Source organism: Falco punctatus, assembly GCF_963210335.1.
Source record: "Falco punctatus genome assembly, chromosome: 10".
Classification (NCBI taxonomy): domain Eukaryota; kingdom Metazoa; phylum Chordata; class Aves; order Falconiformes; family Falconidae; genus Falco; species Falco punctatus.
In genome coordinates this window covers 14,607,954-14,621,275 of record NC_137590.1, presented here as the reverse complement: position 1 = coordinate 14,621,275, position 13,322 = coordinate 14,607,954, and the positions used below count along the sequence as shown (strand labels likewise).

General features: G+C 46.1%; 1 protein-coding gene across 6 annotated transcripts in view; it reads left to right on the top strand.

Annotated features, from left to right (window-relative positions):
* The window catches only part of KCNQ2 (potassium voltage-gated channel subfamily Q member 2), a 90,190-nt gene extending 78,165 nt beyond the window's left edge, over window positions 1-12,025 (top strand). For 5 of the 6 annotated variants that reach the window (XM_080404010.1, XM_080404012.1, XM_080404011.1 and 2 more), the window contains 2 exons: window positions 230-353; window positions 1,079-12,025. In XM_080404010.1, coding sequence (XP_080260136.1) covers window positions 230-353; window positions 1,079-1,798 — 844 coding nt within the window. In that variant the 3' untranslated portion in view covers window positions 1,799-12,025. Of the gene's footprint in view, window positions 1-229; window positions 354-1,078 lie in introns of those variants that run through there. The other variant, XR_013930700.1, reaches the window with a different exon arrangement.
* The last annotated feature ends 1,297 nt before the right edge of the window (window positions 12,026-13,322 follow it).

Here is a 13,322-nt window from a genome sequence, read left to right as displayed (position 1 = left end):
TATAAACAGAAATGGATGATTTCAAACTCTGCTAATACTGCTCTGAATTTTGCATCTGAATTAACACTTCAGTGCCACTGCGTGTCTGTGAGTAATTTGGAGTGTTAGTTGGGAAAGAGGCTGTTGCTTTGTCCCACGGAGGCGCGACAAGTGGAGCCCTCCTTGCCTGCTGCCTCCAACTGACTCCAGGTCCTTTTCCTGGGGCGGGGGGATTTTCTGATCCCGGTAGAGTTGACCAGATCGTTGGGAGAGGATCCTCTATGACCGACAAGGATCGGACCAAAGGGCCAGCGGAGGGAGAGCTGCCTGAAGACCCCAGCATGATGGGCAGGCTAGGGAAAGTTGAAAAGCAGGTATGTTGGGTCAGGACGGGGGTTCTTAGCAGAGGGTGTTGCATGAGTTGCGTTGTTTTTTTCTTGCCTTATTTTTCCCCAGTGGGACATTACCATTTAGAAAAAAAAGTAAAAGCTAAGAATATTTTGAAAAATAAACAAGGTGGATGTTATAAAAGGGTGCTAAATGTCTTAGAAACCTAAGTACTACTTTCAAAACAGGCACTTAGGAGCCTGTGACATGTAGTCTTTCAATTTTAGTGAGCTGACCAAAAGTCGATGTTATTTTTGAAAATGGCACATTGGTTTCTTTGCCACCACACTAGGCATGTTTCAAACGAGTCCATGAGCCTGTCTGCTATAGCTGCTGGCCTTGCTGAAGATGAAAATGTTCCTAGAGGATAAGGCTCAGAAATCCCCATGGCCATCTGAGCCCAGGCAAGTGCCAGATGCAGTAAGGAGCTGAAAGGATGCGAGTGTGCTCGGGCTTTCCTGGAATTTGTTGCCTGTTGAAAAGATTATAGGAGCTTAAGGAAAACCCTGTAACAAGGTGGAGAATTAAATGCTTCAGAACAGGACAATTAGATATTAACTAGAAGTTTCAGTTTGGTGTAGGTCAGTGTAGGCAGAGGTCATCTATGGTGCCCAGCCCCACACGCGTGCCTAGATGGGTTGGAAGTTGCTTGTACTTGGGATGTTAATGTGCATCAACCCACATGTAGCACTGGAACTGTGGTGTTTTGCAGGTTCAGTCGATGGAGAAGAAGCTGGACTTCCTGGTGAACATTTACATGCAGCGGATGGGCATCCCACCGACAGAGACAGAGGCTTATTTTGGGTCCAAAGAACCAGACCCAGCACCTCCCTACCACAGTCCTGAAGACAGCAGGGAGCACATTGACAAGAACGGCTGCATCATCAAGATCATCAGGTCCACCAGCTCCATGGGTCAGAAGAACTTCTCTGCTCCGCCAGCCCCAACCAACACATGCCCGCCCTCGACGTCGTGCCAGCAGCAGGTCTACCAGCGGCAAAGCCATGGCTCCTCGCCCGTTGGAGACCCTGGCTCGCTGGTCCGCATCCCACCTCCGCCCTCCCACGAGCGCTCCTTGTCAGCGTACAGCAGCGGGCACAGGGCGAGCGCAGAGTACCTGAGGAACGAAGACATTACAACCAAACACCACGAGAGTGCCATGAGAGACAGCGACACGTCCATCTCCATCCCCTCGGTAGACCATGAGGAACTGGAGCGCTCTTTCAGTGGCTTTAGCATCTCCCAGTCCAAAGAGAATTTGGACATCCTTAACAACGGTTGCTATGCAGCCGTGGCCAAAATCAGACCCTACATTGCAGAAGGGGAATCAGACACCGATTCTGACCTCTGCACGCCCTGCGGTCCTCCTCCCAGGTCGGCCACGGGCGAGGGACCCTTCAGTGACATGGGCTGGTCAGCCCCCAGGCAGTGATGCCTTCTTGCAGCCACCAAGCCACGTCCGAGCGCTGGCAGCTGCCTGCTCCAGCTGTCCATGCATCGAACTTCTCACGGAGATTGACAGCTAAGGTTTTCCTCCTTCTGGGACATCCTTAGCTGGCAGATACTTTCTTGCAGCTTACTCTGGGGGGTGGGGAACAAGCAGGTCCGAACCTGCATTTGTGGAAGAGGTCACAGTGCTGAGCGAACTGGAGCCATGAAGTCCAGGTTTCTTTCATACTCTCTTTCTAAGATCATTAGGTGAAATTATTTCGTGGTGCAGGGTAGGCAATTTGCATTTCTTGGGAATCTTCAGAAGTGCAAGGTAGGAGTAAATCACCCAGCCAGGGCTCTTGGAGATCACAGTAACTGGTGGCTGACAAGTGTTAAGCAGGATTCGCCACGTCCTGGCACTGGTGATTACACCTTTAGGTATTTTGGAGTCGCAGAATGAACACGTGTCTGTCTCTGGCTTAGATTTCAGGTCACGTGTAATTATGGGAGGGAGGCTGTTCCTCATTAACTGTCAGGAAGGTGGCATAATTCCAATATAATACATGGAAACATTGCCTAGGCCCCTGGAGGGAAGGGATGGTGGTTGGAATATTTGCATGAAAAGAAGGCATGGCCTCAGTGTGGGACAGGTTAGGATACTGCTTTGAACCAGAATGGTTTGGAAATCAGCCCATCTTGGGAAACTGGGAAACTCAGAAACAGGAGCTTGAGTGCAAGAAGATAGACAGCCCAGAGGGCACATAAATGAGACAGAGAAGGAGGACAAGAGGCTATGGGGCTGGAATTTTATTTTTTAAACCATGTATTATATTTAAGTATCTCTCCTCCCATTGACAATGGACCTGGAGGTGCTTTGGAAGCAAAGGCAAACCAAAGGCAACCCCTCTGGAGGGCTGCCACGGTGTGAAGCCGTTCCTGTGGCCAGCAGTGCTGTTGTGGAGGTACAGCCACCAGGCAAAGGGAGAGGGTGGATATGCAAGATGCTGTGGTCCCTGTGCAGCTGTGAGTTAAGTGCTGAGCTCCGTCCTTTTCAAGCTCTGTTGGTCAGAGTGGGCAATTTTCTTACAGTTTGCATTGTGCCTGAACACTTTCGCACACACCATGCCCCGTGAAAAATCTTCCCTTTCTTCTTCTGCCCTGCCAAGAATCTCACACCCATGTTCTCGGGACATCCTGTGGTTTTGTTTGGATCCCTCAAGCTGAGTTAAGAGGTGCTTCTTCATTTCTTCATGGTCTTTCAGACGCCTCTTAGCTGTGCTTGCCCGCAAGTTGTGCCAATCCCAGTCTGCCCCATTTTGTTGTTAAAGTACTTTCTCTTGGAAAGATCATTGTGTCATTACTGGGAACCTCACAGTGCATTCAGTGGGGGGAAGGCGAGGGGAAAAGTCTTGCTCAAAGTTTCTTTTGGGACCAAAACAAAGTCACTAAGTGATCCTTGGATAGGTTGGTGGATTTTTTTTGCAAGGGGGTGGACCAGGAAAGGTTGTATTTGGGATCCATCTCCCGGGCTGGGACACCATGGCCAGCATTGTGCCTCTGAACCCTCCCACCCATCTACAGCCCAAATCCCGTGTGTGTTTTCTGCTGGGGCTGTGCCTGTGATTGCAAACCCCATCTCTCCACATTTTCCATGTGTCATATCAAGAGCCTGCTAAGGATATTTAGGTGACAACTTCATTTCTGCGTGGCCTTTGAGAGGCTGGACATTGGCTTGCTTGGGGTGAAGGGAGAATCACAGCCTTTTTCTCTCCTCCTGTTTGCCTGACCAGAGGCAGCAAGCAGTGGAGGCCCAGGACTATGCTGGCCTTAGGGAAGATGTGGGTGCAGTCTGACAGCTTGCAGACAGGCAATAAAACCATCCTTTTGCTAGTGCTCAGGACCAACATGCTCATCTTCTCATGGGATTGGGAGTGGAGAAAGGCTCTGCAATTTTTTTCCTGCCATTTTTCAACATTCAGGAAGAGAAAACATTTTTCTTACAGGGAACTTAGGCTTCCAGCCATGCTAGTTCCTTTCTTTCCCATTTGATCCATTTTTTTGTTACCTCCTACAATGTTTCCCTCTCTGTTTGTGCTCACAAACGAATGCCTTTTGGCTCCACATTTCTTTGTGCAAAGTGAACCTAGCAATGCCTTTACACCTTGAATGCAAAATGGCTGCAGATGGTGCAATTTTGCCCAGGCGTGCTGCAGAATGAGAAGTTTTCTGGTAGGGCAAGAAATGTCAGCAGCTCCCAGCTCAGGCTTGGTGGCAAGTGTTTTCTCGTGACCACAGGAATGGAAATTACATTGGGTGAGGCAAAAGTCAACATTTTTCCAGCCAGCTGCTCATTGCAAGTTTTGTCCAAGTCAGAGATAACAAAGATTTATTACCCTATTTGTTTGCAATTATTTTTCGAGGCCTGCTGGAAATTTGGCACAGAAATAAAGTCAGGAAATCCAGATGAGGATGAGGATGATGTCATATGGTCCTATTGCAGCACAGGTGCATGACTCGTCTTTAAGACAGTAGGCAAAGTCAACAGAACTTCATGGCACAATTTTTGCAGCATGTAATTTCCATCATTTCCTAATTTTGAAACTCTATTGGCTCTATTTTGAACATCCATTTCCTAGTTCTTCATGCAAAGTCCCTTTCTCCTGCCCAGCTGATGTTACACCCTTGAAAGGAGATAGTGCCAGTATGTCCCGAGGTGGTGCAGCTCCACTGTGTCCACTGGGATGTCTGCAGGGGAAAGCTAGTGGTCTTCCACCTCCTTTAGGGACTACACGAGAAGGATTGTGGTTTCCCTCTTCAAGTTACTGTATCAGCTTGTAAAGCTGACTTGTAGCTTTAAAAGGTTTTGGGCTTGTCCCACAGTCATTGATTACAGAAAACTGGGTTTATGTACATCCAGCACAGATTGTGTCTTGCTGCTGCAAATTTCTCATAGAATTTTCTTGGGAAGGTGTAAGAAATATTCCGCCTTTATCTGTGGCATCATTTGAAAGAAATTCTGACACATGCCTCCATCCACAACCATGCTATAAATCATCACGTCTCATTCATCTATTCAAGAAGACCTGGATTTTGTGGGTAACTTGCACCAGAATTAACTCGGAGTAATGCTTCTTATTTCCATAAAAATGATGTATGCCTGTGTAAATGATAACAGAGCCTTCTTGTTGCTTGTTGACATAAATAATTTCATTCCTGTCCTAAATCATAGTCCGATAACTCCCTGCAAGGTCTTCACTTTCAAACACACAGTTCCCCCATGCCTTTATCACACACTCCTGGTGGTAATCTCCCACAAGACGTCTAAACCACTAGATTAAAAGAAAATGAATTGAGTTTGATTTGCTGATAAGGCAGTCCCAACAATAAAGACCTTTAGAAGGGGGAACAGGCAAACTTTGTCCCTCTGCTGAGCCTCTCTTGGGCTGGTCCTTCCTCCCCTGTTCCTCCCAAGTCTGGTCCTATGTTTTTTGGAGGACAGAAACAAGTTTTAGAAAATGCCAAGTGTGGACAGATGAGACCAAGAAGAGCTGAAGAAGAGGTGAAAGCCAAATTTCCAGCAGGCCATCCCAAACCGCTCTGGAGATGCCCGTGCCCACGCGTGGTTGTGTGCACAGAGCCTGGTTTCGAGGCACATCTGTGCTGGATATGAAGCCGTGGCCTTGACCCAGAGCCTGGGATCTGGTCTCCAAGAATCTTTTGGAATTTACCTTTCCCCTTCCCCCCAAGAATCTGGGTCTAGATCAGGAGAGAAATACTGCAAAAGGCCCTACCTGCAGGACAGAGCAGTCCCTGAGGCTGGGACCTGAAGCCACAGTCAGTTTTTGGGTGCTTCATGTTCAAGCATGCCAATTGCCTGTGCAATTGCCTGAGAGGTTCATGTCTCGGAGCAGGAGACATGGCTGGAGGAGGTGTTGCAATCTCTGTGCAGGTGGCCTTTCATAATGTGACCCCAAGACACAGGAACAGAGCACTAGCCATGAGTCGAATTTCCCAATATTTGGGAAGGGACTTTAATGTTACTCAAGTGCAGATTTTGTATGTGAATTTCCTTGTTGACTCATTTTCTTAGTAATAATTTTTAAAACAAAAATGTTAAGGAACTCGCTGAAAACAAACCTGTTGTCCAGCTCAGAAAGCCATTATATTTCTTTAGACAGACTGTGATAGACCAGATTTTCTAAAAATTTATTTTGTTTCAAATGCTGCTTAATAGATCCAAATAAAGTCTGCAGGGTCATTGCTATTTAGAGATAAATAGGTATATTTTTTACATTTTTAATTGATTTTTAAGATTTTAAATTATGTGGATTTTTAGAACAAGTTTGTATAATCTACCTGGGAAGCCAGAGCATCACCTCAGATACAAATGTTCCCCTTTCCTAAAAGAAAAGAAAAATACATTTACTCATATTTTTCTCAAGAGGGAGCTACTGCAAACCTCATTTCCCTTCTATCCTCAGACCACCATGGTCACAGCAACATTATTGCAAAACTCAAAATGTAAGTATTAAAAGAGAAACTGAAATTCAGAAGGAATTTGCCCAGGAGTAGTCCCATATAAAGACCCTTTGCAGTGAGTAATTTATCAGGAATGTTTAAAAGCCCAGGAGCAGGCTAAGGATTTCTGTTTCTCCATCCACGCTCATGTGAGCATCTCCATCCACCTCTGGCTGAGCAAGCCCTGAGCCTCCATCCCTTTCATCTCAGCATGCCTGTGGTCCTCTGACCCATGCCCACATGCCTGCATCCTCTCACCCGCTCTCCATCATGGGTCAGCATCTTTTGTTTTCATCAGCTTCCTTTTTGTAAACCAGAAACAAGGAAATCAGATACAAAAGCTCCTTCACCTGCAAGTAACATTGAGACTGTGGTGCGGAGGGCTGTGGCACAGGGGTCAGCAGCCCCCTCCGAGCCCCGCCTGGGTCACTGCTGTTCAGCGGTGTAAAAGCAAACTCTTGCTCTCAGCACACAAACACCCCAACTTTTTCTGCGTCACAGAGCAAAATCTGCTTAGAGCATGGGTGTGGGTTCGTTGTTTTTTTAACAATAACAATAGGGTGGGGTTTTTTTTCTAATAATAAGGATAATAATAATGCATAGGAATCTTCTTTAGTATATCTTAGTGTTTGATGCCCCAGTGACACAGTACTGCTTGCCTTATATTAGTGTCTAGAGGGAGAGGGATTACACATGTTTTGATACAGTATTAATCACGCTTATAATTAAGGTAGCAGCAAGGAGCGGCTGCTGCAGGAGGAGCAGCCGGGTCCTTTTTAACTTATGAATGTGCTTTCCAGACTATCTCACTGACTGTACTCTCAATTTTGCCTGCTACTGCATGCAGCCTGAGATGAGTAGACAGCAATATGCTCCAGCTGTATCTGCACTCCCAGATTGCTGTAGTACCTGACGATTTAACATTGCCAAAAGCATCATTCTGGGGAGAGGCTGCCCTCCCAGTGACCCATCACATAGGGTGCTGCGATGCTTCTGTAGGTAACACTGATATACCAAGTGTCTTTCATGCTGCGACTGATCGTTGCCCATCCCTCGGATACAGCATGCACAAACTCCACTTCTACTGCTTGTAACTAAGGGGTGAAAAAACCACATTTGTATCTGTGGTTTCTTGAAACATGTACATGGGGAGGAAAAAAATACGAATTGTGTTGGCTGTGTGTGACAACCTCCTTTCCTTCGAGATGCCTCTGAAGAAGAGCATCCCAGGTACCCCTTTTGGAGGGTTTGGAGGAGCAGGCAGAGCAAGGCAGGCAGTACCAAGGATGGAGGCCTGGTCTTTAGTTAGGAGATGCCATTGGAACCCAGACTTGCCATATGTCTGTTTTAATTCCCGTTGGGTTCTCTCGCCTGCATCCAGTTCTGGTGTGCATGTGCCTTTGTGCCTGCAGCCCAGCTTGAGGGGCAGGGGGGAATGTGACTCCCAAACTTTGGAAATCCTTCTTTGAAAACTTCATCCACCCTTGTCTACAGCCCTTGGGATTCTTGGGGACCCTGCAGCTATGCCGTATCCATTCCTTGTGGAAGCATCTCTTGCTCTCCTTACAGAGAGGCACTGAGTGACCTTCATATCTCCACAAATGATTTGCCACCATTCTCCCCACTGTAACACCAGACTGTCACGAGGCCTTCAGGGTTTGCCCATCTTGCTGGTGTTTGCAGTCTCTTGTATCTCCTCGCACTGCTGCCATAATCTGGTTTGACACTGGTCCCGTACCCTCACCTTCCTCATCCAGACTATATGCAAGTGAAGATGTAATGCCAGAACTCTGCTCTGAGACTTGCTTTTGGCCTGGCATCACTAGCACCAGAGAGCCTTCGTGTTTTGTTAGCATGACAGTTTTGCTTTTTCTTGGCAATTTATTTGCTTCCTCATTGAGCCGCCGTGGCCTCAACACATCCCTGGTTTGTTCTGCTGGAGCCTTTCAGCGCAGGGATGGCGTCTCTTTGCCCCTCTGTACAGCACCCTGTAAGGGTTTGTCCCCTTGGCTTTAGCTGATCGTGGTGAAATCAATGCCTTGAGGGTTCGGTTCAAGTTTTCTTGTCAAGCTGAACAACTTGGAGAAGAACTTACAGACTAACAATGTTGATGCTTTTTCTCCCTGAAGCAAGAGCTGCTTTCAAGACCCCAGTCCTCTTCAACAGTCCACGCATGTGGCTTTGCATGCCAGGCTCCATCATGGGGAGAAGCAGAAAGCAGCGGGTCCAAGCTGTGCTATTCCCAAAGCTGGCACTGAACCTGGAAGCATCTTGCCCTCTCCTAATTCCTGTAAATATTGCTGCAGATGAATTGTTCAAGCAGCATCTGTTTGCCTAGTTCTGAGAAACTCGAGCTAACGGCAGAGCTTTCCAAAACTCAGTGCCAAGCTCAGGCTAGATTTCACCTGCAGCTACGCCTATAATTTTAGGGCAGGATTAATGGTTTCAGGTAGAAGCCATCCCAAAATCTCCAGTTTGGATGGTTCTGGCCCGAACCCAAGGCTGAATGTCCTGCTGCAAGTGAAGCCTCCCCTGGAATTTCAGCTCCATTTGATACTGATGACTGTGGACCTGGGGAGATGCTCTCTCCTTCCCACTCCACACAAGAGAAGGTCAGCACAAGCCTTGCAAGCCAAGACAAGAAAATGCCTCCTTATTTTAGCATGCCATGGGCACCTCCCGTTAAAAGTAGAGGCAGCATTTCACAGTAATCACTAAAACCTGACCAACACAGTGGCCATGACCCAGTGTTTCATGTATGCAGTGATGCTCATGAAAGGGATTTGTTGCAGCTTTGGATATAGAGGGCTCAGTCCTTGAGCATCTCTGTAGATACCATGTTCAGCCTTGCTGATGACCAGAGGGGAAGTCATCAAAGCTGGTGCCAGGTATTTTCTGCCCTGCCTGGTTATTCACACTGGTCCACCATCTTCCCTGGAGCTGAAGATATCCCATGCTCCTGCCAGCAGGCAGAATAAGGACCCTTCTGTGTTGGCTACTATTCCCCACCACCCAAACCCAAACACTGAAATTTAAAGTTTCTTCACTTAATCTCAAAAAATTCACACACAGGGTAGAGAACCTGAGACTTTCAGGAACACTGAGGCAGAACAAAATATAGCTGATAAACAACACAGATTTTGTTATTTTAAATCAAGCCGATTTTAAACATAGTTGCAGTTCCTGCGTGGTATATCAAATGCTTTAGGAGATTCAATAAATTATTCTTATAAATGGTTTATTCTTTTATCAGTAATTCGTATAGGTGGGTGCCACTGTTCTTATACAGCAATGCTCCACACACTAAACTATATTCCTGTTTCTCCAGTATAGACATTGTATTTATGAAATTTATCTTGCTTAGTGCCACTTTGGCACACTATCCACGTATTCTGCACACAGATTGCACATTACATGCCAAATGCTGATAGGTATCACTCCATGTAATAAGCGTATGTGTGTTGAACAGATACCAAACAAAGCGTTACCTGCCTAGTTTGTGATGTGACTCAACATAACTGGGAAAAGGGAAAAATGAAGATCCTGCTTCGTTAAGAGATATACTGCATTCGAATGCTTCTTTAAACAGATTTGATCAGGAAGCTAAAATAAGTGAGATCGCCTCTGCGATGTTACTTTAAAAATACCTGAACAAAACTATCACACTCAGCCCAAAAATACTAAATAGTTACTGTATTTCTATATATTCTTCACTGCTATTCATCTGAACTGTAAATTCTGTACAGGTTGAATGAAGTTCACCATTTATCTTTGTCTTAACCTGCAAGATAAAAGGACAACACAACTTTGGCTGCAAAAGTGTGTGCGTGTTGTTTGCATACACGCATATACGTATTGCTATACGTGCAGGGGTATACAAACACATGCACACACATGCTTTAAAACAGATAAAGCTGCATCTGGGATGCACAGGAGGGAAAAGTTCCTTTTTTTGGAGGTGGGAGAGTGGTCAAAACAAACAAAAAAGGACTATTTCAACAATGTGTTATTTCTATCCAAAAGGCAGATTTGCAGAGGGATCTGGTTTGTAACTGCCATCTCGAGGAGAAATCCCACTTCTGAAGGCAGCACAGCCCATGCAGCAGGGTGATGCAGTTGCTTTAAATGATAATTTTGAAGAAACAAACAAAAGAATATAGCAGCCAGTGCCAATTCCAAGTACAAACCACAAAGCCCATTCCTAGGCTGTGTGGCCACAGAGTTGTCCTCCACCATCGGAGAGCCAAGGGCAAAGGCTTTGCCTGCTGTGCTTGGGGACTCCGACAGCAGCGGCGCTGGTGCTGGGCTCCCCCAAACCCGGCATCGCCCCAGTATAGGCTACTGCCCGGGCAGTACTGCGGGTCCTGCTCTTGCCTTTGCCTACGTATTTAAAAAAGCCCCAGTTAAGAGACATTAGTAAAAAGAGTCATCAAAAGCCCATTTTTGATCTTAGAGTTATGAAAGAAAGGACAAAGTTGTAATCAATAAACCTCATTTTATCCAAGCAGGTCAGCCCGCAGACTCCAATTGCCCCTATACAGAGATATCTGTCACCAATGTCATCAAATGAATCATCCTCTAGGATTTAATTTCGCCCATATTTTTACAGCTAGAAGATGTATATGGGATAGAACTTATCCTTCAGTGTTTAATCTAAATAAACAAAGGCATGAAGAACTAATTTTTCCAGCTAAATACTGCTGGATGCCATTGAAAAAGTAGTAATCAGATTTTTGCATTGGCCCAAAATTCATCTCTAGGTCCAAAGTTATCAGCTGTAAGAGCCACTTCAGTCCCAACTATGTTTCTAAGCAAAAGGTACATCCATTGCTGGAGTATGTTGCCGTTCCCCTGAGATCCCTTGAAGCTGTTGTGGTTTATAACAGCATCTGGCTCATTTGGCCTTGACTAGGCTACCAATGGGTCATGTGTTTGTCCTGGCGGTGAGTGAGAGGTGACACTCACACCGGGACAGGCTGTTGGCCCTTGGGGCGAGTGTAGGGGCTGCTCGCCCTGGCATCCCGCTCGTAAAATCTGGGGCTCAGGTGAGCATGAGGGTTTGGTTGTCCTCTAGAAAGCAAAGGCAGCTGCTGCTTTGCTTCCTTTCATTTGCTCTGTTGCCTTGGCTTTTTTGCACTTTCGTTTCATCTCCAAAGAATCTCTCATAATGCCTTTGGTACTTATGTACAATTTTAAAACATTTTGTATGTATTGAATGGTACACACTTTCTCTTGTAAAATAGCAATTGGATTTTTTTTTATTATTATTATTTGATTTTATTTTTGGTGAATGTGTAATTTCCTCTATACATTTCAATCATGACTTTGTGCAATGTACATTTGATAGGGACAGATGTCAAGGGAATGACCTGTAGTTTTCGAAGGGAATAGCTAAAAGCCGAATGACACAGTCACACATGGTTTTACATTAGCACTGCAGAAGAGCAACGTAGCCCAGACTTTTACACTGAAGCGTTGAGCGTGATCCAGCGTGTACCTTCACATGAATGACTGTGGCAGCTGCAGATCTGTGTACGTGTGATATTAAAAACAACAGCGACAGTTGCAATCGGAAGGGAAATGGAGGAAAATTAAATAATCACGATCATTAATTTAAGCCTCAAAGCATCAGAATGGAAAATTTGCATTCAGTAAAAATACCAGAGATTTAACCTTCATGAGATGAAATACACATTTATTTTTCTTTGCACTTCTGTTCACTTTGTTTGTTTATTTCTGGTGATTTCTTGGTGCTTTGGGGAGACATTTAATGGCTGATGGAGAGAAGCGAAATGGTGACTGAGGGCCTGACCCTTCCTGGAATTAACACTTCACACCTCCTTTTCTTATTTCTAAGGTTAGACAACATTTTTCTTTCTGATGCATGAAATCAAGCTCAGAAATCTCAAGTGCCCTCAGTTACAAGGACACTGTCCCTTCAGGGTCCTTGAACAATATTGATTTTCTTAAGGTTAGACATGCAGCCGCATCCTGACAGATTAAGGATGGTTACCGAAACTCCTCACCCCCCATGCCAGCTCCTTATCACCATGCTAAAAATTGAGGCTAGTGTTCATCGAAGTGGGCTCAGAGCCAAGGACTGGCACTGGAAAGGGACCTTTATTGGTCCCACGAGTTATCTTGCTTACCAGGCATCAGTCCTAAATTAAGAAAGCGCATGCTGGATTCTGGAGAGCTCTCTGGAAGTGAAGTGGATGGACTGATGGTATTTTACATCGCAAGGTTGGCTGATGAAACAGCAGTTCCTTTTTGTAAGAGAAAAGGAAAAAATCAAATCCCTCCTTGCGCACTGATATTTTTTTCCCAGAAAGATGAAGTACAAGAATCTAGATGAACCAGTGCTTGGATTTTTAAAAGCCTGCCAGTCATTTGGACAAGGCAGTGAAAGAGGCTTGGCAGAATAAACAGTTTGCTTCAGGCACAGCAGCCAGCCCCCTGGTTGTACCAGATGACTTGGCTTGAAGCCTTCAGCAGCTCCTGCCCTCCCCAAAGCTGTTAGAGAAAGCCAGGTGTGAGCATTTCCCAATGGATACAGCACATTAAAGTGTACTTAAATAACATCGTTATATTTTATCTCATTATGTTTCACACCAGTGAGATAAGCAGATAAGCAGGAAAATTCTCCGCTTGCTAAATCACATCCCACTGTCATCCGAACAGGCTGGTGCGCTGGCGTGAGCTGCATCCAGACGCTGCCCTGCAGCTGCCCCCACCACCCAGGCAGGGATGCTGGTGGAGCCAGACGTGGTACCTGCCGGGCCAGGGCAGAGCCGAGCTGCCCAGCAGCCCTGCAGCCCTGCCCCCACCCTCACCAAACCCGGGGGGGACACCAGGCGGGAGGAGGCATCGCTTGCCATGGCAGGTGGCCCCCAGTGCCCTGAGGGTCTGGCCCAGAGGACTCACCAGGAGGTGCCTTTTCCCGGCAGCGGTAATTGTGCCTTTTTGTGGAGCAGGAGTAGATGCTGGAGCCTTAGAAGAATTTCATA